This window comes from Ailuropoda melanoleuca, chromosome 2 (assembly GCF_002007445.2).
Source record: "Ailuropoda melanoleuca isolate Jingjing chromosome 2, ASM200744v2, whole genome shotgun sequence".
NCBI lineage: Eukaryota > Metazoa > Chordata > Mammalia > Carnivora > Ursidae > Ailuropoda > Ailuropoda melanoleuca.
This window is the reverse complement of record NC_048219.1, coordinates 27,485,899-27,509,374: the sequence shown is the minus strand read 5'-3', so window position 1 is coordinate 27,509,374 and position 23,476 is coordinate 27,485,899. Positions and strand designations below refer to the sequence as shown.

At 35.9% G+C, this 23,476-nt stretch overlaps 1 protein-coding gene across 11 annotated transcripts in view; it reads left to right on the top strand.

The window, feature by feature from the left end:
- TUT4 (terminal uridylyl transferase 4) overlaps positions 1 to 17,839 on the top strand; it is a 117,415-nt gene extending 99,576 nt beyond the window's left edge. For 4 of the 11 annotated variants that reach the window (XM_034652628.1, XM_034652635.1, XM_034652586.1 and 1 more), the window contains 9 exons: positions 27 to 204; positions 537 to 584; positions 672 to 754; positions 5,871 to 5,986; positions 6,882 to 7,105; positions 7,870 to 7,970; positions 10,785 to 11,232; positions 15,578 to 15,736; positions 17,195 to 17,839. In XM_034652628.1, coding sequence (XP_034508519.1) covers positions 27 to 204; positions 537 to 584; positions 672 to 754; positions 5,871 to 5,986; positions 6,882 to 7,105; positions 7,870 to 7,970; positions 10,785 to 11,232; positions 15,578 to 15,736; positions 17,195 to 17,283 — 1,446 coding nt within the window. In that variant the 3' untranslated portion in view covers positions 17,284 to 17,839. Of the gene's footprint in view, positions 1 to 26; positions 205 to 536; positions 585 to 671; positions 755 to 5,870; positions 5,987 to 6,881; positions 7,106 to 7,869; positions 7,971 to 10,784; positions 11,233 to 15,577; positions 15,737 to 17,105 lie in introns of all 11 variants that reach the window. The other 7 variants (XM_034652643.1, XM_034652621.1, XM_034652656.1 and 4 more) reach the window with 6 other exon arrangements.
- Positions 17,840 to 23,476: the final 5,637 nt, after the last annotated feature.

Sequence of the window (23,476 nt, the reverse complement as noted above, 5' to 3'; positions counted from 1 at the left end):
CTCTCTCTCTTTTTTCTTATCTATAGAAAAAGCGTTTACCTTCACTTGGAAAGAACACAGAAACATTAGGAGAGCTTTGGTTGGGACTGCTTCGCTTCTATACTGAAGAGTTTGATTTCAAGGAATACGTAATTAGCATTCGGCAGAAAAAGCTGTTGACAACTTTTGAGAAGCAGTGGACATCCAAATGCATTGCAATTGAAGGTTATCATTTAGCTGATGTTAACTGAGGAACGAAAGGAAACAAAAAGCCAGAGTTTCATTTGGCAAGGAAATTGAAGGGAAAACTGTAAACACATTAGAATTTGGAAGATTCTTCCTCTTGATTTTTATGTTTCTATCCTTTTATTATTTTTCTCTCTCCCCCCAAGTTCCTATCCTTTTTAATCTATAATTTTAGAAGAATAATTTGCTGACTTGAATGGTCCGAGTTATATAGTATTACTTTCTATGTGGTATTACTTTATGGCTCATACGTATATTTTATGTAATAGTGAACAGAATTCTTAATTAAAAAATAAATATTTCTTTTCTAGATCCTTTTGACTTGAATCATAACCTTGGTGCTGGAGTTTCTAGAAAAAGTAAGTTTTAAATACAGAAATCCCCTGTTTTTAAAGCTTTTACACATTAAGGTCTGCATTTTTATTTTTTTTTTCTTTTTTCCATAGTGACCAATTTTATCATGAAGGCATTTATCAATGGAAGGAAACTTTTTGGTACCCCCTTTTATCCACTCATTGGCAGAGAAGCTGTAAGTTTATATAATTTAGATTCTGAATCTTTTTTCTTACAGAAGTGCTTTTTTTGTGGTATAGGAAGCCTTATCCTGTTTCCAAGTTGGTGTTAGAAATAGGGGAAAGTGATGATTATACACTTCCTGTATTTTTTTTATTGCACTTATCGTAGTTCATAATGAGATATCTATTTGCTAAATTTTGTGTATCTTTTTAATTCTGTCTCCCCAGTTAGACTGTAGCTCTGTGAGGACAAGGGTCTGTTATGTCTCTTCACCATCATATCTCCAGTACCTATTAAGATGGCACATTGGATGTACCAAATAAGCATTTGTTGAATGAATGAAGGTAGTCAATTGTCGGTATCCTTAAATTTTGAATTTGAGGTGCTGCCCATTGCCCCTCTTCTATCTTTAGAAATCTTGATGAAAATATAAACAGGACAACACCAAAGAAATACTTCTTACTTGCTGAGGCTTCTGCGCTAATTTTGGTGTAGCCCTGGTAACTGAATTTGATGGCATGGAACTGAGAGGATTCCTTTTGTCTGAACTGGGAGGCATAGTATTTCCCATTCCTCTTGGTCTCACTCTGTTTTTTGCTTGCTTTCTAATGGGAAGAGGTCTAAGTTTCACAGAGAAAAACTTCCAAGAGAAGCAATCTCAAGAGAGAAACTGTGTCTTTACTATTGCATAATATTCTTGATCTTGTTCAGTACAGTTTCTGCACTCTTTCTTTGGGGTGTAGGGTAAGAAAAGCAGAAAAATCTACAGGTTTTTCCCCTTGTGGCACTGATTCTTGACATTTTTTTTGTCTTGCCTCTTGGGGAGGGGTGATAATAATTATAATGGAGAGAAAGAAAATAATAGTAAAATTTGAAATGACACGAAAGTTGTGTAAGAACAAAATGTCAAACAAAAGGAAAATCCAACAATGATTTTACTAACATACTATTAAAAAAACATTAAATGAAGAGAGCACAGTCAGATCAAAACAAATCTGCTGATACACTGATAAAGCATTTTACCTGAAAATTGTGGGAATTCCAACTATTAGTGTGTATATGTGCATATGTTCTATAGGAACCTAGCAGTTTCATGTTGTCAGACTTTTTAGCAGAATATTAGAATCCTTAGTAAACTGCAAATGTGCTAATTTTAGTCTATGAATACAAAATTTTAGTAACTCTTAATAACTCAGTGTAAGTAGACCTAATAGATATCAGTCTTTGGTCTTGAATATCATTTGGTGTAAGAGCCAGACGTCAGTTTGAGGCCTATCTGAAGGGGCCTATGAGTCTGCTAACCATTTTTTGATCTATTTCTTTCTGTTTTAAAAGTTAATATATAGTATTCTATGGCTTGTTTATACTAGTTTAACTACTCTCCTTTAATGGGCATTTAGATTGTTTTTACTATATCAGTGTTATAACTGATATTGTAGAAAATACCCTTTAAAGTCTTTCATGCTTATACTTTCCACAGTAAAATATATTCTTAAAACATATATTTATTAAATTCCTACTTTTTTTTTGTTTGGTTGTTTTTTTTGTTCATTTATTTGTTTTTGGATTTTATTTATTTATTTGTCAGAGAGAGAAAGAGTGAGCACAAGCAGGGGGAGTGGCAGGCAGAGGGAGAAGCAGACTCCTTGCTGAGCAGAGAGCCCGATGCGGGGCTTGATCCCAGGACCCTGGGTTTATGACCTGAGCCGAACGCAGATGCTTAACTGAGCCACCCAGGCATCCCTGAATTCCTACTTAACCAGTTTCTCTGCTATGTACTAACTAGGCTTGTAGGCATACAAAATGGATGTGTTTCATTCCTACACTAATGAAAATGAAGACAAGTATATTTTCTATTCATTCATCTTTTTCATTCACTCACATATTCCCTTTTTATTCTTCTGCATCATTAGGTCCTCTACTATAATGACCCATTTTCTCCCATTCTGTCAGCTATCTTCTATCAGCTATCTTCTGTCTTCATTTTTCTTCCCATTAACTTAGATTTCCTGGTCTCCTGTCTGGCATATACTTTAAATTCCTTTGCACCATTGTCCTCTTGCACCCTTGTATGTTCAGCCTTATATGAATTCACCTTATCTACCGTCTGTCTATGCTTCGGCAACTAAGCACTATGAAAAGAAGTCCTAAAGCTAGGTGGTTTTATTTATATAATACAAGTATAAATTAATGTTTACCAGCCTAAATTAGACTCTCAGAACCATCTGACATTCTTAATACCTTTCTTTACCTGTATATCCTATTCAATAAGAACTAATTTCAATTTTATTGTACTCAAAATTCAATACCTATTGCACTTTGTCCCACCTTTCACCTCTCTCCTTCTCATTCTTAGAGGTTTTCCCTATGAGACAAGATAGTATCAGATATTCCTTCAACTTTCTGTAAACCTATAAATCTGCCTGCATCTACAGATACATTTTTTTTTATCAGAGGCTAGTCCTTCATTTGCACTCTATATCTAATTCTTTACCTTGAATCTTCGGTCTTTGCATCTGTGAAAAACATTTTCAAAGATGAAATACATAAAATGTAATTGCAGATTAGCACTAACAAATGAACATTTGCTATCAACTTTAATGATAGAGAACACTAATTTTGAGCCTCAGTTAAGTGAAATGTCTCTCCCAGGAAGAATTCCTTTCTTTTAGGGTCAGCTGGGTGGCTCAGTCGGTTAAGTGTCTGCCTTTGGATCGGGTTATGATCCCAGGAGTCCTGGGATCATAAAGCCCCACATCTGGCTCCCTGCTCAGTGGGGATTCTGCTTCTCCCTGTCCCGTTGTTGCACCCCCTGCTTGTGCTCTCTTGTTCTCCCTGTCAAATAAATAAATAAAATCTTAAAAAAGAATTCCTTTCTTCTAATTAGTAAACTTACATTACAAAAAATTATACTCAATTATTATTAGTAGTATATTTTGAAATTCTTCAATAAAAATTTAGTGGAAATTTGCTTTCTCTTATTATGTAAAATATCTTCAGTTTTGTCACAGCACCTATAATATTTCCTCTGTGGCTCTTTACAAGAAAAGTTGGCTGACCCTCAGGTCTAGGCCACCTTAACTGGGATGGTAGAATGGAGAAAAGTAGATTAAAGAGAGATTCAGGAATAAAATGGATACAATTTGTGATTAACTAGAGGCGATGGGTGAACGAGAGCAGGTTCAGGATGCTTCCTCGGTTGACAAAGGCTTTCATTTGGTCTTGGCAGAAAATGTGATGATGAAGATTTTGATTAGCTACATTGGTTTCTTCAATAATAAATGTGAAAAATTATATCTTTCATCTTTTTTTTAACAAAACAGCTTTATTGATATAATTCACATTGTATATAATTCACTAATATACAGTAAGCAGTAAATTCAGTGGCTTATAGTATATTCACAGGATTCTGCAGCCATCACCACAATCTAATTTAGAACATTTTGTTTCTCTCTGAAGGAAACCCCTGTCCCCATTAGCAGTCATTCCCCATTCCTCTTCTCTCCCACTCCTCAAACCCCTGATCTGTTTTTTATTTCTGTAGGTTTGCCTATGTGGACATTTCTTAGAAATGGAATCATGAAATATGTAGCCTTTTGTGACTGGCTGCTTTCATTTGGGCTAACGTTCTCAGGGTTCATTCATGTGATAGCATGTATCACCACTTCATTCCTTTTTATGGTTGAACAGTATTCCATTAAATGGAATATATCAGATTTTATTTATCCATTCATCACTTTTGTTGGACATTTGAGTTGTTTCTACTTTTTCATGCGCTGTGAATATATCTGCACAAATTTTTGTGTGGATGTATGTTTCTTTTGGGTATATACCTAACAGAATTGCTGGTTTGTTTTTAACAAATTTATGTTTAACTTTCTGAGGTCCTGCTAAACTGTTTTTTAAAGCAGCTGTATTATTTTACATTCCCACCAACTGTATGTGTGGGTTCCATTTCATCTACGTCCTGTATCTTTTTATGATAGCCATCTTAGTACGTGTCTCTCTCACACTTTTATCTTTGACTTTAGATAGATTTGAAGAGTTTAGCTAAGTGGACATGTTCTCTTGCCTTCCAGAGATGTGAGTAATGTTAGGACAAACTAGTCTTTGTGATAGTGTAAAACAAAACTGAGCTAAAGCTTAGAAGAGTACGCTGGTGGTAGGATAAAGGAAAAATGATCCTGGTACTTCTGAAACTTGGGAAAATGATTTACTTTGTATTGGTTCTCTACCTACTCTTTAGCTATACCCTGTTTTATATAATAAATGTTGTATGTTCTTGAAATGTTATATGCAAATCCAGTCATATTTTAAATAAACCAGAGGATTACTTTATTGACAGGGAGCTCTTTTGTAAAGAGAATAATGCTTTTCTAGAAATAGCTTGCTAAGGCAGAAAGCATGAGATTTGTAGTCAGACCGACTTAGCATTAAATCCTGCTTACATACCAGCTTTTTTACTATGGGCAAATGACTCGAATTCTCTGAGCCTCTGTTTCCTCATCTATAAATGAGGATGAAAGTAGTATCTGTCTATTGGATTATTATGTAAAGATGCCACAGATGAATGAAGAAATAATGTAGATTTGTAAAGTGGTTAGCACTGTTAGCAACTGTGATATTGATGATGATAATTCTTTTTCTTTCTTTCTTTATTTGAGAGAGAGCAGGGGGAGGAGTGGAGGGAGAGGGAGAAGGAGAGAAGCAGACTCCCCGCCAAGCGTGGAGCCCAGCTGGGGTCTGGATCCCATAACTCCTGAGATCATGACCTGAGCTGAAATCAGGAGCTGGACACTCAACCACCTGAGCCACCCACGGGCCCCACTGATGATAATTTTTTTTTTTTTTTAAGATTTTAAAAATTTATTTGACACATGTAGAGAATGTGTGCAGAAGCAGGGGGAGCAGCAGAGGGAGAAAGGGACAAGCAGACTCCCTGCAGAGTAGGGAGCCCTCCACAGGGATGGATCGCAGGACTCTGGGAGGGCAGATGCTTAACCGACTGAGCCACCAGGCGCCCCATTTATTTCCTTTTTTTAAAACTATGTTTACATCTTTCCATTTGGATTCCACAATTCATAGTGGGTTTTTTTTTTTCTTCTAGTAAAGTTTTATTTTCTCCCTAGGAATACTTCTTTGATTCCCGAGTATTAACAGATGGAGAACTGGCTCCCAATGATCGATGTTGTCGTGTGTGTGGAAAAATAGGCCACTACATGAAAGACTGCCCTAAAAGGAGAAGGTTGGCAAATGATTATGTATCAACATTACAGGGAAAATAAAAGTGAGGCCAGTTGTAGCTATAACCGTGTTCATGTATGTTTTAGAAGGTTCAGGACTTTAAATTGGACATTAGGTAAAATGTGTATTGGAGTGGAATTTTGTTAATGGAGTGAGATTTATTTGTGGCACAATGGTATTGCATTCATTCGTTCGCTTATTAATTCATTCAAGGGTTTTTTTGTTTTTTGTTTTTTTAATTGAAGAAGCATTTATTGACACCTACTCTACTGGAAACTGTGCCAGGAGCCAAGAAAAAAAATGACCAAGTCATGGGGTTCTTGCTGAGTACCTCATAGTTCTGCAAATCAGTAATTAAAATATGATTAACTGAATCTTTGCGGTATTTACTGTGAGGTATACCTATATAATATATACCTTGAGGAATATACATCCTCCACACCCCCTGAAAATACATTTATGAAATAGACTTCCCTATATTTTGTATACTATCTTTAATAGGCCAGGAAAATCCTTTCTTTAGTTATTAAGTCTTGCCTAATATAAAGAGCTTAGAACTTTTCAGATAGAACGAACTCCTAGGTTCCATCAGTGCTATATACTGACTTAAATTTAGAGAAGACACTTTCTCTAAGCAATACCAACCTCTAAGGATTGTTATAAGATTAAAACTCAATATTAAAAATTTTTTTCTAATTTGATATTATTAAACTACTGGAATACCCAGTTTCTGCCATATGAGGAGGTGTGCTCTAAATGTGAGGTCCCTTGCCTTAAAAAAAAGTGCATGGAACAGTGGGCATGTTAATTCCTTTATTGTGAGACTTTTGTATAGTTTAGTTTGTTCTGTGATTCATTCAGTTTACAAGTCCCTAGCCCCACATTATTGGTATCAGCAGTTTACTGTTTAGACTAAAGAAGAAAGACAGTGAAGAAGAGAAGGATGGGAATGAAGAGGAGAAAGATTCCCGAGACCTTGTTGACGCCCGAGACCTCCACGACACTCGAGAGTTCAGAGACCCCAGAGACCTCAGATGCTTTATATGTGGAGATGCAGGACATGTACGAAGGGAGTGCCCAGAGGTCAAGCTGGCCCGTCAGAGGAATAGCAGTGTGGCAGGTAAATAGAAAAGTCCAAAAATAGTTTTTGGTAGAAATAAGGTCATTTGTGATGTCATTCTAAGGGCTCTGATTCCTCTCTATTCCAAACTTAGCAGTATGAGTTTAGATCTTAGAATTTCTTAAAGAGAGAAAATTTAGACAGTCTTTTATTTTGAACAGTATTCAAATATATTTACTATTAAGGTCTTAGCAGTCTGTTGTATTCAGTAAACACCCTTCGAGTATTCTTTGGATTTGAGTTACCTTCTTTATTCCTTCACTGTCAAAAGATAATAGAAGTTAAATTTTTTTTCTGGGAACATATACAGGAGAAATTATATCTCTTACCACTGTTCTTATTTGAGAGGGAGATCTGTTCCTGTTATAATTCATAAGTAATTTTAAGAATTAGAAACCCAAATGAGAATTTAGTGAAAGAAAAAATAGAATATTTTAGAAGTGATGATTTCCAGTTACTCAGGTTCTTGTTGCAGGAGGTATTTTCTTAAATATATCGTCTCCTTTAGAAAAGGAGTATTTCTCTTTTTGTTCTTGTTTCTACCACCAGTATATTTTTTTTAGTGATTTGCAAGATTGAAAAATAGCTTTAAAAAGAAATTAGTTGTTACAAATTCTTCACAAACATAATAATACTTTAAAAGTCCAAGTTTATAAAATCTCAGAGCAATTTGAGACTCTTCAGCAGAAGGAGGGAGTTTATTGATTGTCATTTCTCTGTTGTTTTCTTTATCTGTTGATTTTCTTTCTGATGTCTTCTCTTAGCAGCCCAGCTGGTCCGCAGCCTTGTAAATGCCCAACAGGTGGCTGGTTCAGGCCAGCAACAGAGTGATCAGTCCGTAAGAACTAGACAGTCTTCAGAATGTGTAAGTACTCTGCCTGCAAATGGATTAGTTTTGGTAGGAAGATAGTACCATCTTTGATGGGTGATTGGGTGGTCTTGTAGACTGGCGAATATAGTTATCCAGATTACACAGTGCTTTGTAGAGGTGTTCCTCCTAGGCACATGAGGTGGAATGAGCATTACCTTTGGAGTAATGGAGATCTGGGTTTATATCTGTGGGCAAGCTACTTAACTTCATTGAGCCTGCCTTTTTATTTGTCAAATAAGATAACAACTACCTAATATATTTGTTGCTTGATTAAAATAAGGTATGAGGTTTCAGGCTTTCCCTAGAGGCAGAATATCAGCAACATTTATAAAAATAGACATAAAAATTGAGATGAGTTAGATTTTCAATAGGGCAGTACATGCGTGGCATTGGACTTGCTTGAAGCTTTTATGTGTCTTCTCATAGCTGATCTGACTACCTAGTGAAATATATCTTGTGAAAGAAGAGTATTAAATTGGAGTTCAGAGTCACCAGTTTCATATTAACTTTGCTGAGTTGCTCTTAACCTTTGTGTAAATCTGTATTCATCCTGTACTTCTTATTAATTAATTCAGTACTAATTGAATGCTTCCGTACTCTAAATCTGACACTGTGCTTTGGTGCTTCACACTGAATCCTTTGGGTGGCCATGCGAAGTGATAGGTATTAGTATGATCAAAGTTGACAAACTGGGAATCTGATAATAGAAATTAAAAGATCCAAACCCAGGTCTAGGTAGCTTCAAAGCTGTTATCTATTAAACATGCTAAATCTGGTATGATCTGTGTTTTAGAAAAAATTCTTACAGCATTTGAAGATCAATGTAGGGAGAGTGTTGGAACCACATTTAGGAGGCCACTAACCTCACCTGTAATATCTGAATACATACTTATGGGCCTAACATTGTCATAAATCTTATATAACAACAACAATATTAGCTAACACTATTGGGTGCTGTGTGCCATATATATCTTTGTTTCTGTTTCTTATAATAAAATATTGAAAAAAGGGCAGAAAGTAATAAACATCCATGTAGTACCACCAGGCTTTACAGTTCGTAAAATTTTGTTACCTTTGGTTTATTAAAAAATTAGCCATAGTCAATAATCCCTATGCATTCCTCTTGAATGTTGTTCCCATCTCAAAACCTTCCTAGCATCCCTTCCTGGCTACTAAAATGTATGTATTGTCCTGAATTTGGTGTTTATATTTTCTACATGTATTGCTTAGTTAGTCTATACAAAACCAATTGGATAGATTCTGTTTATTATTTATACATTATAGGTGAAGAAACTGAGATTTAAGTTTCTTGCCTGAGGTCAGCACACACTTGGAATTAGAGCTTGAACCCTTAGGCCCTGTCTCCAAAACCTAACCACTTTCTTCTGCTGCTTCTAACTTTTACCCTTTGCTTTAGCACTCACTTTTCTCTAACCTGAGATTTGGGTCAGAGTCTGTCTAATGGGTATTGTTGTTCTGATATCTCACAAAGCACTTTAACCTCAACATGTCTAGAATGTAACATACTTTTCTCCAAATTCCTAGACTTGTCTCTTCTTGCTCCTGTGTTCTCCATCTCACTGAATGATCCTGCTTTCTAGTTTCCAGAACTACCCCCCGTCCCTCAATCCCCACATCCAGTCAGTCACCAACTCCTGTTATTTCTACCTATAAAAAATAGCCCGCAGCTATTTGCTTTCATGTCCCTATATTGTATTTCCCTAGCCTAGGTTACCATCATCTCAGGGCTACTATCTTATAACAACCTTTTAATCACTTTCATTAGTCTCTTCCCCCACCCTGCCACCCTGCACCCCGTATTCTCTATTTCATTCCCATTAAGCCAGAATGATTTTTCTAAAATACAGATTGATCATGTTCTGACCGGTTTGAAACCCTTCAGTAGTTTCCCAGTGCCTTCAGGATGAAGTCTTAACTGCAAGGCCTGTGGGACCCTTCATTATCTTGTCCCTCTTTGGTTCTTCAACCTCAAATCTGCCATTCCCCTGCCCTTGTACTCCAGTAATAATAGACTTCTTTTAGAATCCAATTACTTAAACAAGTCAGGTGTTCATGAGCCTATATACTTTCAGTCATGTTGTTCCATCTGCATGAAAGACTCCTCTCCTTCCCTTACCCGTGCCCTTTTTTATCAGACTGATTTGCTATTTACCCTTGTGTCTCAACTTAAGGGTCACTTCTCTGGGAAGCTATCCTTGATTTACACTTTGATTCATCTTATCTTTTTCTCCTCCCAGAGTACGTTTAGGTATTTCTGCTCTGGGATTTCCTTATATACTATGTATCATACATTCTTTATCATAGTAATCATTGTATTTCATTGTAATTGCTCATGTAATCTCTTCATCTGCTCTTTCTCCTTTCCCCCATAAACTTTAAGTTCCATGAGGGCATACATATTAGTATTGTATTTTTAATACCTAGAACAATGCCCAGATATAACTGACAGTAACTTGTTGAGGGACTGAATCAAAGTGGCTGTGAGATATTTAGATAAAGGTTTCTAGTTACAGTTGGAATGTGGGTTCTGCATGATGGGAATAATGTCAAAGCTCTTTCTTCTTTGGACAGTAAAAAGGTTCATAGGGTAATATGTGTGTCAGAGAGGGTTTGAGAATCTCAGAAAATTCTATTTTCATGTAAAATGAGGCTCTTATTCACATCATAGAGTCGTGTTTATAATGTTCTGATAAAATAACTCCATAATTTTGTATTTAGATAATCTGTTTTTATAACATTAGCATGTTTTAAAATTAATTGTAAAATGTTATCTTTTTCTCTTTGCAGTCTGATTCACCATCTTACTCTCCTCAGCCCCAGCCATTTCCACAGAACTCTTCCCAATCAGCTGCCATTACTCAGTCTCCATCCCAGCCAGGATCCCAACCCAAGCTTGGCCCACCTCAGCAGGGAGCCCAGCCCCCCCATCAGGTCCAGATGCCTATGTATAACTTTCCCCAGTCACCACCAGCTCAGTATTCTCCCATGCACAATATGGGATTGTTGCCGATGCACCCTCTCCAGATCCCTGCCCCATCCTGGCCTATCCATGGTCCAGTGATCCATTCTGCACCAGGCAGTGCCCCCAGCAATATTGGCCTGAACGATCCAAGCATCATCTTTGCACAGCCTGCTGCCAGACCTGTGGCGATCCCTAACTCTTCTCATGATGGACACTGGCCTCGTACTGTGGCTCCAAATTCCCTGGTGAACAATGGTACAGTGGGGAATTCGGGTAACCCTTCCTTTTCTTCTTTTGCATCTGTCTGTAGAAAGGTTGGGTGATGGGTATTACTGGTTGAACTTGGGGAAATAAATATGAGGAAAAGAATGGCAAGCAATATTTATGAGGAGCAGTATAGTATTAGATAAAGTTCAGGAGTACGGGCTGTGGAATCACACTGGATTTGGATCCTAGCCCTACCATTTATTATGTAGCATTAGGCAGTTGCTTAATCTCTTTGTGCTTTGGTTTCATCCTTAAAATAGGGATATTAATAGCATCTAACTCACAGGGATGTTGTGAATATTAAATGAGGTAATATACATGAATGTTACTTATTTTAAATTTTCACTGCAATCCAGCTTGGTGTAGGGTATTATTAAAACTAATTTTATAGTTGAGGAAATTGCAGGGTTAAGTAACTTAACTGTCATGCTGTCATAATTAATCACAGTGGGTCCAAGATTTAAACCAGTTTCTTTCTTCAAAACCTGTGCTCTTTGCCCTAGATTCTTACTATCTCCCAGTAAGAAGCAATTCTTTAAAAAGATATTAGTAGCACTTTGTAGCATTAAAAAATACTAAAAATACTAGTTTTTTTTGTTTATAGAAATGCATCTTCATTATAGAACATTTGAATATTAAAGATAATCTGTATTCTCAATTCCTAGACATAACTGCCAAGTAATATTTAGATGTCTTATGATCCATTTAAAAATATTTGCATAATTAAAATATTTGATAAACCATAAATCTTGTCTTACATCTAGCTTTTTAGTTGATAATTTTTTAAAAGACTTATTTATTCATTTTAGAGTGAGAGAGTGTGCCTGAGTGGGAGGGGCTGAAGGAGAGAGAATCTCAACGCTGAGTGCAGAGCCCAGCTGGGGGCTCGATCTAATGACTCTCAGATCACAACTTGAGCCAAAACCATGAGTCAGATGCCCAACTGACTGCAACACCCAGGCGCCCCGATAATATTTTTATTTTTAAAACTCTTATTGAAAATCTGAAATGTACACAAAAGAATGAATAGAGTATAATGAAACTACCCCCCATTACCCAGCTTTTAACAGTTATCAGTATTTGCTAGTCCTTGACTCCTTTACTACTTTTATTTTTTATTATTTTTTTTTAAGATTTATTTATTTTAGGGGGGTTAGAGGGAGAAGGAGAGAATCTCAAGCAGGTTCCCTTCTGAGCATGGAGCCTGATGTGGGTCTCGAGCCCACAACCTCAAGATCATGTCCTGAGCCAAAATCAAGAGTTGGACTCCTAACCGACTGAGCCACTCAGGCGACCCACTCCTTTTCCTCATTTAAAAAAAAAGCTTTTGGCTTTAGTATTTAATCAAATCTCAGGCTTTGGATCAAATTTCTGTATAAACTTGTTTGTATTTCTTAAAAAAAAACAAAAACAAAAACAAGAATATTACCATACCCTGTATCCTCTAATACCCAGTACTTGTTTATTTTTACCTATTTTTCTAAAATTGTTGGTTTTTTTGAATCAGAATTCAAACAGAGCCCCATACGTTATATGTGGTTGTTATATCTCTTAAGCCTCCTTTAATTTACAACAGTTTCCCCTCGTTATTTTCCCCTCATATAAACTTTTTATTAAAGAAACTATAGAACTTCCTGCATTGTAGTGTTGGCTGAATTTTGTTTTTGTGGCATTGTTTAAAATGTACCTCTGTTTCCATATTTCCTATAAATTGGTAGTTAGGTCCAGAGTCTGGATTTGATTCTGGTTATTATTATTATTATTATTATTTTTTTGTTAAGAATTTTACTTTTTGGTTGGTGCTATATGGTTCCTGTTCCCTTATTTCAAAAAGACTTAACTTTCTGTTACTCTTTTCATGACCTAAGACTGATCAGTGAATTGGATATCCATTATAAAGTTCCTCATTAATTTTTACATAATAGTCATAGCTGTTGTTGATAATTATTGCTAAGGGTTGTAAAATGATGGTTTTCTATTTACTATTTCTGATTATTCTATAAAGAATTTATAATTCTTTCACTAAGGGTTGTAAAATGATGGTTTTCTATTTACTATTTCTGATTATTCTATAAAGAACTTTTCCTTAACTACTTGATTATCCTGAAGTATAGTTTGTATAGCAATAGTAGACTAAGGTTGACTCTTTTCCCTTTATCAATTTTCAAAAGAATTTTAGTACCTTTTAAACAAAAATAGGCTGTTGCTTAGAGCACTGTGATGGAGGAGGTATGTCTGAACTCTTTTGATTGAATATAGATAATGTATTTTGCTGAGGAGAAATGCCAGAATGTGGGAACTCATTTAGATGTCCAAAGTCAAAGGATATATGGAATAATGGCCATTCTAAAGTGATCTCTGGTTCTGTCATTCAACAAATGTTTATTGTATATATGCCATGACATGTACCATGATTGTTACCGAGTTATAGAACCATGAACATAGACCCAGTGTCTTGCCCTTTGGTATAATGGCTCAGTTTTTACAGTTTTAGTCCTTCCTGTACCACCACTAGTTGATCTCTTTCAGCCTTAATGAACTAATTAACATCCTACAAACATGCCATACTGTCTCTTATCCCTAATTGTTTACTTAATTTGTTCCATCTGCCTGGAAGGTCCTCTCCCTCATATCTCTCTTGCCTACTCTCACCTCCTTTTGCTTTGCTCCAAAGCTTGGCTAACTCACTCCCCATTTTTAAATTTAGCTCACTTTCTGCAGGATGCCCTTATTAACTCTTGGTGATTCTGTCCTCCAGTTGTGTTAGCTATCTTTTCTCTCCTCCCATGTTTTTTTTAATGAAAATGTTAGTGAAAAATGGCCAAGGGAGATTGGAATATATTCTAAGAAATACCCTTTATGTCAAAACATCATTTCTCAGTTGATCTGGACCTCAATATGTACACCTAGTCTCATTTAAAGAAAAAAATATACCCTGTAGTATAGCTTCAGCTCTTAGTTGTAACTTGATTTTATGAACTTTCAGTGAACCAGCTGCTTTGTTTTTCTGGTTACCTCCTGAGAAGACTGAGGTGGTTAAGAATGTGGCTAGTATGGGTTTTAGTTAGTTTTCTTGCTGTATACTCCTCCCTATCCGGTATCTCCTAATTTCCATTCCTGCTAGGAAATTTAGTGAATGAGGACAGTGTCTTTCAGGTTATTTCCTGCCCCATTATGATTCTGAATGAAAAAAGCCACCAAAAATGGTCCAGAGGATTTAGCAAGTACTTTGAAAAGACGTACTTTGAAAGATGTACTTAGGGATACATTAAAGGAAAGTAGATTGTGGGGTGGTTTGCCATAGAAAGAATAGCACTCATAAAAAATTTTTTTTTTAGTTCCTACTTACATACCAGAACTTGTGTAATCCACATTACTTTTTGTTTTCTAGTTTAATTCTTACAATAGCCTGAGGTGCATAAGTGAACCTTAGTAATTTTTGGAACTGGGATTTGAACGTCAACCTGGTTGGCTCCAAAGCCCAAGTTCTCAACCATTACACCAAGTGCTTTAGCCTCTAAGAGAATCACCTTCCAGGCCATGATATAATTGTTTCTAGGATAGTTGCCATTGTCTTTAGGATAAAATGTAAGTTTCTTAATGATGTACAGTAGTTCTTTGAAATGTAAATCCTGCCATAGCTGTCCAGCCTTTTTTTTTTTTTTTTTTAAGATTTTATTTATTTATTCGACAGAGATAGAGACAGCCAGCGAGAGAGGGAACACAAGCAGGGGGAGTGGGGAGAGGAAGAAGCAGGCTCATAGCGGAGGAGCCTGACGTGGGGCTCGATCCCAGAACGCCGGGATCACGCCCTGAGTTGAAGGCAGACGCTCAACCGCTGTGCCACCCAGGCGCCCCCAGCCTTTTTTCTTATCACTACCTACCTTTTACTCCTTTCTCTGTATTGCTGATTGTTTTGCAGCTTCCCAAACTTGCCATGCTTTCCTGTTTCCTGGCTGTTGTACATGCTATTCCTTCTGTCTAAAATGTGCCCTCTTTGCCCCATTTTCCCTAACTTGTTCCTTGTGCTTTAAAATTCAGTTTAGTTAATCATCGTAGGAAAACCTTCTTTATCCTTGAACCAAATGTATTAGCCCCTTCTTTAGAACACCTTCCACCCATCTGTCAGCAGTGACCACGAATTATTGTACGTTGTCTCTTGTATGTCTCTTTTATGAATAATTTGGGCATATTTATAGTGTTTGATTCTTAAAAAAATTTGGTATCCTTTGCATTTAGCATTGTTCTTGTTCACTGGTAGGTACTCAATAAATTTTTGTGGAATGAAGGAATATTTAAATGAACAAACTGATGTTTTAAAGTATGTCTTTCCTGTCTTGTTGAAATGCAGAGCCAGGCTTTCCAGGACTAAATCCGCCAATTCCTTGGGAACATGCACCACGTCCCCATTTCCCTCTTGTCCCAGCTTCGTGGCCTTATGGTTTGCATCAGAACTTCATGCATCAGGGAAATGCCAGATTTCAGCCCAACAAACCGTTCTATACTCAAGGTACCGTTGCTTGCAAATTGATAAACAGACTGGGTGGGTTTCATTCTGGGACAGAGGAAGCTATGTGAAGGCCAGGAACAAGGAGTGAAATTTTATGCATTCGATAAACATTTATTGAGAGAGTATACTGTGTGTCACACTGTGCTAGGTGCTTGTTCAAGCAAGAATTAAGTAAAACCTGTATGCCTAAGGCACATTTTATTAGGAGAGCCAGACATGTAAAATAAACAAGGATAGGAGCTTAGAGGGAATCAGTTAATGTTATCCTAGCAGAGAACAGGAGATAGGGACACCAAGGATTAATTCACATAAGATTTTGACATTTGAACTAGACTGTGAAAGAGATACAGGATTTTTTTTTCCAGAGATTTTTTAGAGATGACAATGTGAAGAGAGTTCTTAGCTAAGGGAATAATATATGCAAAGCCATTGATATTTGCCTGGCATAAAAAGAAAAGGAAATAATAGGACTAGAATATAAAGAAAATGGGAAAGATGTGTAGGCGATAAGGTTAGAGAAGGTAGGCTGAGGCCATATTATGAAAAAGTTTTTGGACTCAGTTTAGTAAATAGTGGGGATCTAATAGAAGTTTTTGAATTGAATACTGACATAGATTTGTTTTGTTGAACTAAGACTTGAATGACATTAGAATTCATTATATTTTGTTGGTGCTGATGTACCAATAATGGCTTTAATCTAAGTAATGACTATACAAACTAAGGAATACTTGTAGCATTTTATCTAGCCTGCTTGCCTCAAAGGTATTTCAGTTCTAATAGGGAATGTCTGAGTCTGGCCCTCAGCTCTTAGTTAACCTAGGAATTAAAAAACTAGAGTCAAAGTAATTACACTTAAACTAGAAGTTCAAGAAATTCAAGAAAGGCACTCAGGAAATGTTGACTGAATGAAACGATAACTTTAAGGGGAAGCCTCTGGTATGGGTTTCAGGCTTGATTCCATTTAAGCCTTCCTAAACTATCCCATGTACTGCTGGGGCATCCCTGTACTGTAGAGTGGCAGAACATTGAGTATGGTGGGTTTATTCTGAGTAAAGAACTAGGGTTGAGTAAAGTTACTTTTGGTCATACAGACCCTTTTAGGGCTTGGTGGGGTTGTGTGGGGGAGTCTGAAGTTCTTCCCTGGTGAATTTGTTCCCCTTGTTTTCTCCCCTTCATTTCTCTTTTCTTTCACATACCCACATTTCCCCTTCTGTCCTCCTCCTTCCCCTGCTAAGTGTTTTTGACATGCTTTATCTCCTCTTTACTGTATAAATAGAAAAAAAGAGAACTAGCTAGAAGTTAAATTCTAAGGGTTGTCAGATAAGTAGGCACAAGCCTTTCAGTTTCCTGTCTGTGTTATGTCCAACAGACAGATGTGCCACCCGTCGGTGTAGAGAGCGTTGTCCCCACCCACCAAGAGGAAACGTGTCGGAGTAATGCGAGTCCATTTTCTTTCAGCTGGTCTACCGATGCACAGCAACCAGCCAATCCTGCTGTCTCAAGGGTATCCGTACCTCAATGTCAGTTACATTCAGCAGAAAAAGTGACATTTAATGGAAAGAAAAAAAATCAGGTCCTGATTTAAAATTTTAACACGTTTAGGTAGCTTATTTAAATTCTAAGACTGTTTTTAAAAACTGTATTATTTGTATATAAATATGAACTATAGTTTTTACTAGTATCACCAAATTGAGTGATACAAATTTCATCTATTTTATTACCCTATTTTTAAGGGAATTTTATGTTTTGTTTAATCTTGATGAATTGTATAAAGAGAGAATTTAAAAATTACATTCTTTATTTTCTATTAGCTGTATTCATACTTCGGTTGCTTCAGACTTTATATATATTGTTCTTAAGAATTAGGAAAAACTTTCATGTGTTTTAAATTTGTCACTTCTATTCTTTACAGAACCTTGTAGTGCCAAAAACTTTTTAAAAGGTAAAAAAAAAAAAAAATAAAACTACAACGTGAAGATTCAGAATTTTTTTCTTCTACATTCTTGTATATTGAAAATATTCAAACTTGAACAGAAAGTTGCTTTTGTCTGTATTTGAAGTAATTCTATTTTAAGTTAATAAATCTTTTTGACAAGAGTCAAATTTGGTTAATTCATATGGTTGTTAGGTCATGGAAATATGTAACAATTAGGACATTTGTTTTACTCTCCATGAATAGAGTATTCTAAATTACAGACTTAGTTTTAGAGGTCCAAGGATTTTTTTTTGTCCTTTATTTTACTGGATCTTCACAACATCCATATGAAGTTGACAGAAACACATGCTATCTCCATTCTATCATTGAGAAAACAGTAAAGTGAAATCCAAGGTAGCACACCTATATGTTGGAAAGAGAATTGAAACAGGTCTTTTGAAGGAGAGTTTTTAAACACTGACACTGATACTGGCATTTAGAGTGCAGGGAAGATACTTCTTATTTACTGAGGTACTAGTATTTGCCAGGCTGTCCATTTTGAGTTCTGTTACTACCTGGAGTGCATACTTGCCAGGATGGTTTTTACCAATAATCACTGATTGTAGTTGAAATTAGAACTTATATTGTTGGTGGTATTTTGTTACATTGAGATTGAGGTCATTTTGTCTAAAACCCCCAGTTACATATTTGCCAGGGATTTTGGACTAAATGATCGTGTAGATTTGGAAATCTACAGAATAAGTAAATACAACTATATTTTAAGGACAGTGTATTATCTTTGTTCTGCTTTCTCAGAAATGCATTACTTAAATAGGAGGCTACCTGGGCTTTTGCCATATTTTCCAACTTGGAAGATGCTTGAAATCTATTGTGGGAGGTTTGAGGGCTTTCCTGCCATATTTGCAGCCCTGAAAAGGTATTTATTAAATGTTAAGATCAGGTGTGTTTACTGTTAGTTTTTCATATTAAAACTTCAGTATTTCTCAGAATCCTACTAAATGATGGAGTTCACTCATTTGTTTTGTTCATGAGATAGCTGGCCCAGTATATGCTTTGTGTTAAAATATAGGCATACCTCAGAAATCTTGCAGGTTAGGTCCCAGATCACTGCACTAAAGTGAGTATCCCAGTAAAGTGAGTCAAATGCCTTTTTTGATTTTCCCAGTGCATATAAAAGTTACGTTTACACTATACTGTAGTTGATTAAATGTGCAGTAGCATTATGTTGAAAATATAATTTAATTAAAACATTTTTATTGCTAAAAAATGCTAACCATCAGCTGAGCTTCAGTGAGTTGTAATCTTTTTGCTGGTGGAGGGTTTTTAACTTGATGTCGACGAGTGCTGACTGATCAGGGTGGTGGTTGCTTAAGGTTGGGGTGGCTGTGGCAATTTCTTAAAATAAGACAGTGAAGTTTGCCACATCGATTGACTTTTCCTTTCACTTGAACATTTAGGGCCATTGTAGGGTTATTTTTTTATTTTTGTACGGTTATAAATTAGCCTAATTTCAGTATTGTATCTCAGGGAATAGGGAAGTCCAAGGAGAGGGAGACAGGGGAATGGCTGGTTAGTAGAGCAGTCAGAACACACACATTTATTAAGTTTGCTGTCTTACATGGGCATGGTTTGTGGCACCCCAAACCACGGCATGGATCACCATGACAAATATAAAAAAGTTTGAAATACTGTGAGAATTACCAGAATATGATAGAGAAACAAAGTTGTCAAATGCCATTAGACAAAAGGTACCAGTACACTTGCTTGATGCAGTGTTGCCATAAACCTTCGATTTGTTAAAAGAAACCAAAAAACAAAACTCATTATCTGTGAAGGTCCAATAAAGTGAAGTGCAATAAGGAATGCCTGTATGACTGGGAGCATTCAGGATTTTTTTAAAGTTAGTGTTCATGTATTTAATCTTTTTTCATGTCTTGGAGAACAGTTGATGAGGTATACAGGATGTTCATTTGTATTTGAAATTTTTATTGAAAAAAAAAAAAATCAACAAGTGACTGCCCCCAGCTCAGCCTTACTTTCTAAAGGCAGGCAGCATACCACCTCGTGAAAGGTACCTTTAGGGCAGTAAAGCCCAGTAACCTAGGTTTTAATTATATGACAGTGTTCTATATAGTAATTTTCAGGATCTCACTTGCCCCTCCTTCATCAATTACTAGTGTTCAATAAATGGCAAAACTGTACCAAGTGAAAAAATAGAATATTCTTAGTTTGTAATTTATACAGTAGTAGCTCAGTTTTAGAAGTTTGCAAACTTCTCATAGAAGTTGTAAACTTAAAAGTTTTGATTGTGAATTCAAATTCATTGTAGAGCAATTGAAAAGTGCCCAAATTAGAGTATACACACAAACCAAACTTAAGATCGTATTGTTTTGAAATGTTTTGTATAATGTTTAATGACATGGAGAGATTAATACTTTGTCATTAAAGATTATTCAAAAGTATGAATATTAATGTTGTACCATTTATTTGTTTAGTCCCCTACAGATGGACATTTCTGCTTTTTTTCTTCCTATATAAAAAATATGTAAAATGATGGGATAAAGCTATTTTTGTGTATATTATTCTAGTATGGTGAATTTATATATTTATGTTTATATTCATATATGGGATTATTAGGTAAAAAGGATAAAAGTTCTAAGGTTCCTGCTGTATATTGCCAGATTGCCCTCCAGGAAAGTGGTTATCTCTTTGCGATCCCAACAAACAATATATAAAATGTTGATAAGCTTATAAAATAGCTTTAAGTCCAAACAGTTCGTTTCCTTATAAACGCTAATTTAAATGTTTATTTTTTTAAAAAGGAACATTACATAAAAGAACAAAGTATAAAAATCACCCAAAAGTCCGTCAATCAGAAATAAATAGTTAAGAGCTGATGAACTTCACTCATTCCACCCCTCTTTAAGTAATCTTTACACCCAACATGGGATTTGAACTCATGACTGAGATCAAGAGCCACATGCTCTTCCAACTAAGCCAGCCAGTCTTTGTTTCTTAAACATAGACATACATACATACATACAAAGAATTTTACTAAAGTGGGCTCATATGCTATGTTTACTAAATATAACAAATTAATTTTACTTGGATTTAACAAGAAAAAATGTGAAATGAAGAAATTCTCAACCTTAAAGTTTTTTCTATGGTAGTTCTAAAAGATTCCTCTTAAAATTAAGGACAATTATAGAAAACATTAAAGAGGCTAGAGTTATTTTTTCCTAGTTCTCATGTATGTTTAATTAGAAACCATGTATGACTCCTGTTATGAAAAATTAAATCAGCACACTTAACAGTTCCTCTAATTCTTGGTTATATTACTTCATACATAGACAATGTTCACATATAAGTTGAGCCCTAAAATTACTTCCCATTATTTTTTTTTAGTTTTTAGAATATTTGGTACCATTCCTTTTACTGCTTTTTTCAAAGTCCTTAATTTGATTCTTGTTGGCTGAATTTCATTATCCCGCAGTTTTCTTCCCAAGGTGATTGGAATGCCTATTCTCTTTACATTTTAAAGTCATCTTTGGGGCGCCTGGGTGGCAGCGTTGTTAAGCGTCTGCCTACGGCTCAGGGTGTGATCCTGGCGTTACGGGATCGAGCCCCACATCAGGCTCCTCTGCTATGAGCCTGCTTCTTCCTCTCCCACTCCCCCTGCTTGTGTTTCTCTCGCTGGCTGTCTCTATCTCTGTCGAATAAATAAATAAAATCTTAAAAAAAAAAATAAAGACATCTTTGACTAGGTATAAAATTCCTGTCACTATTTTCCACAGACCTCTAGAGCCTTTTTGAGTCACTGCTTCATGCAGTTTGCTGTAAGATGAGACCAGCTTTTTTCCCCCCCGTCATTATATAGGACTTGATTTCTCTGCTTAGATGTCCGTATAAATCTTTATATCTTAAATTCATCAGGTTATTTCTTGATAGATTTTTATTTCAAGAAAAATTTCTTGTATCTGGACATTGAATTTACTGAATAGCTTCATCTAGGATTTCATGTGTTTTATTACCTTTGTAACTTCTATTATTTTCCATTTTTATTTCCTCCAGCCTATTTTCTCTATGCTTTATTTTATACTCTGTTATCTAATAAGGCATTTATTTCTTCAATTTTTCACATCTTCATTTAAGCTCCACCAAGCTTATTTCCATCTCTTACCTTTTAATACCATCTTTGAACTTGTATACTTGGCATTTTTTAAACATCACTTTACTATGGTCTTTTTGAGTCTGAAGAGAACTTGTTACTTTAACTTTCTGTAGGTAGTGCCCAGCACATGTGATCATTCTTTTCTGATTAATGCTTACTTAACCTTAGGTCATAGGTCAATCTATAATAACAGAAAGGGGCTAGGGGAACGAGCTTTAAGTTGAATTGTTGTTACATTGGAAGACTTACACCAAATTAATTGTGGGAAGTGAAATAAATTTAGTGGTTTACACCCAATATTAAAAACATACTAAAATTGTTTCAGTTACAGAATATATGTGTACAGAGGTAAAATGCTCCTTAATATTGGCTAGTCAGAGTTAGAAAGCTAGTTCTAGGGCCTCATCCGGTAGGCTAGCACATAGGTGACAGAAATGGCCCTCAGCAAAGTTTGTCCTTAAGCCCCATCTCTGCAATTCTCTAATTTACCAAATCAATCTCTAGAGACGAGATGTTCAACATACCCCACTCAAGAACTCTTAGCTCTTTGAAGTAATCAAAGAATAGGAACAATCCACTTCTTGCTATAGGTTGGCTGTATTACTATAATTTGGTTCAGGTTTCACCATATACCTAAATAAGTGTGTATTAAGTTTATAGTTTGGGGAGACTTATTTCTCTTATTCAAAGTCGTTGGGGGTTTTTTGGGGCAGGTTTTTGAATTTTTTTAAAAATTCAGTATTTTAATAATATACTGCATGATAACTTGGTTGGTCCATAGGTCATTAAGCCAGAAGACATTTCTTTCCCTCTAGATCACTTTGGTGAAGAAATAATGGCTAGGACTCAATAACAGATGTAAACAGAGGTGCTTATATTTAATTCTTAAAGGCAGTCCTATATATAGTTGTATAATGCATAACAACAGCTCCTATGGTCAACTTTTATTAGCTCAAGTATTGTCAGGAGAGGAATCATTGAAGAATGTGAAATCTCAAATATCCAAAAATGCTTTAATATGCTGCAAAAGTCCTTTAGTTCAATAGCAAGCAAAAGAATGTTTATTGTATGACCAGATATAGCTTCCCAAGAAACTGGATCCTGTGAGGCAGTTGGTCTTCATAATTCTTGCTGGGTCCAGAGCTGTAGGAAGTCAAATCACTCTCCCTCTCCCACTCTTTTTCACTTTTTTCCCTTTTTCAAGAAGGAAAGGTAAGTACTGGTAGACTGAACTGTTCTAGCAGAGATCCCAACACCCTCTTGATTATCAGTGCCCATGGACACTTTGCATTTCTTATTTTGCTTCTGAATCCTCAGACCCTTAGCTTCTTTGCCTTACTATCTCCTAATTCTACCTTTATAAATGGTTCATTTCCGTTTTCAGTTGGTTTGATTGCACTGCTTCCTCTCACCAGTGTTGAGTGTTGCCAATGATTCTGCTGTTGGCTTTTCTTACATAAACACTTCCTGGGCAATCCCATTTAATTCTACATCTTCCATAATTATCTAAATGTTGTAAATTCAGGGTTAGATCACTATGCTCAACTCCAGGTCCTATTTCTAACAACCTGGGCTTTATCTTGTTATACCACTGCAGCCTCTAATTACACTTGAGGATAAATTGTGAATGTAT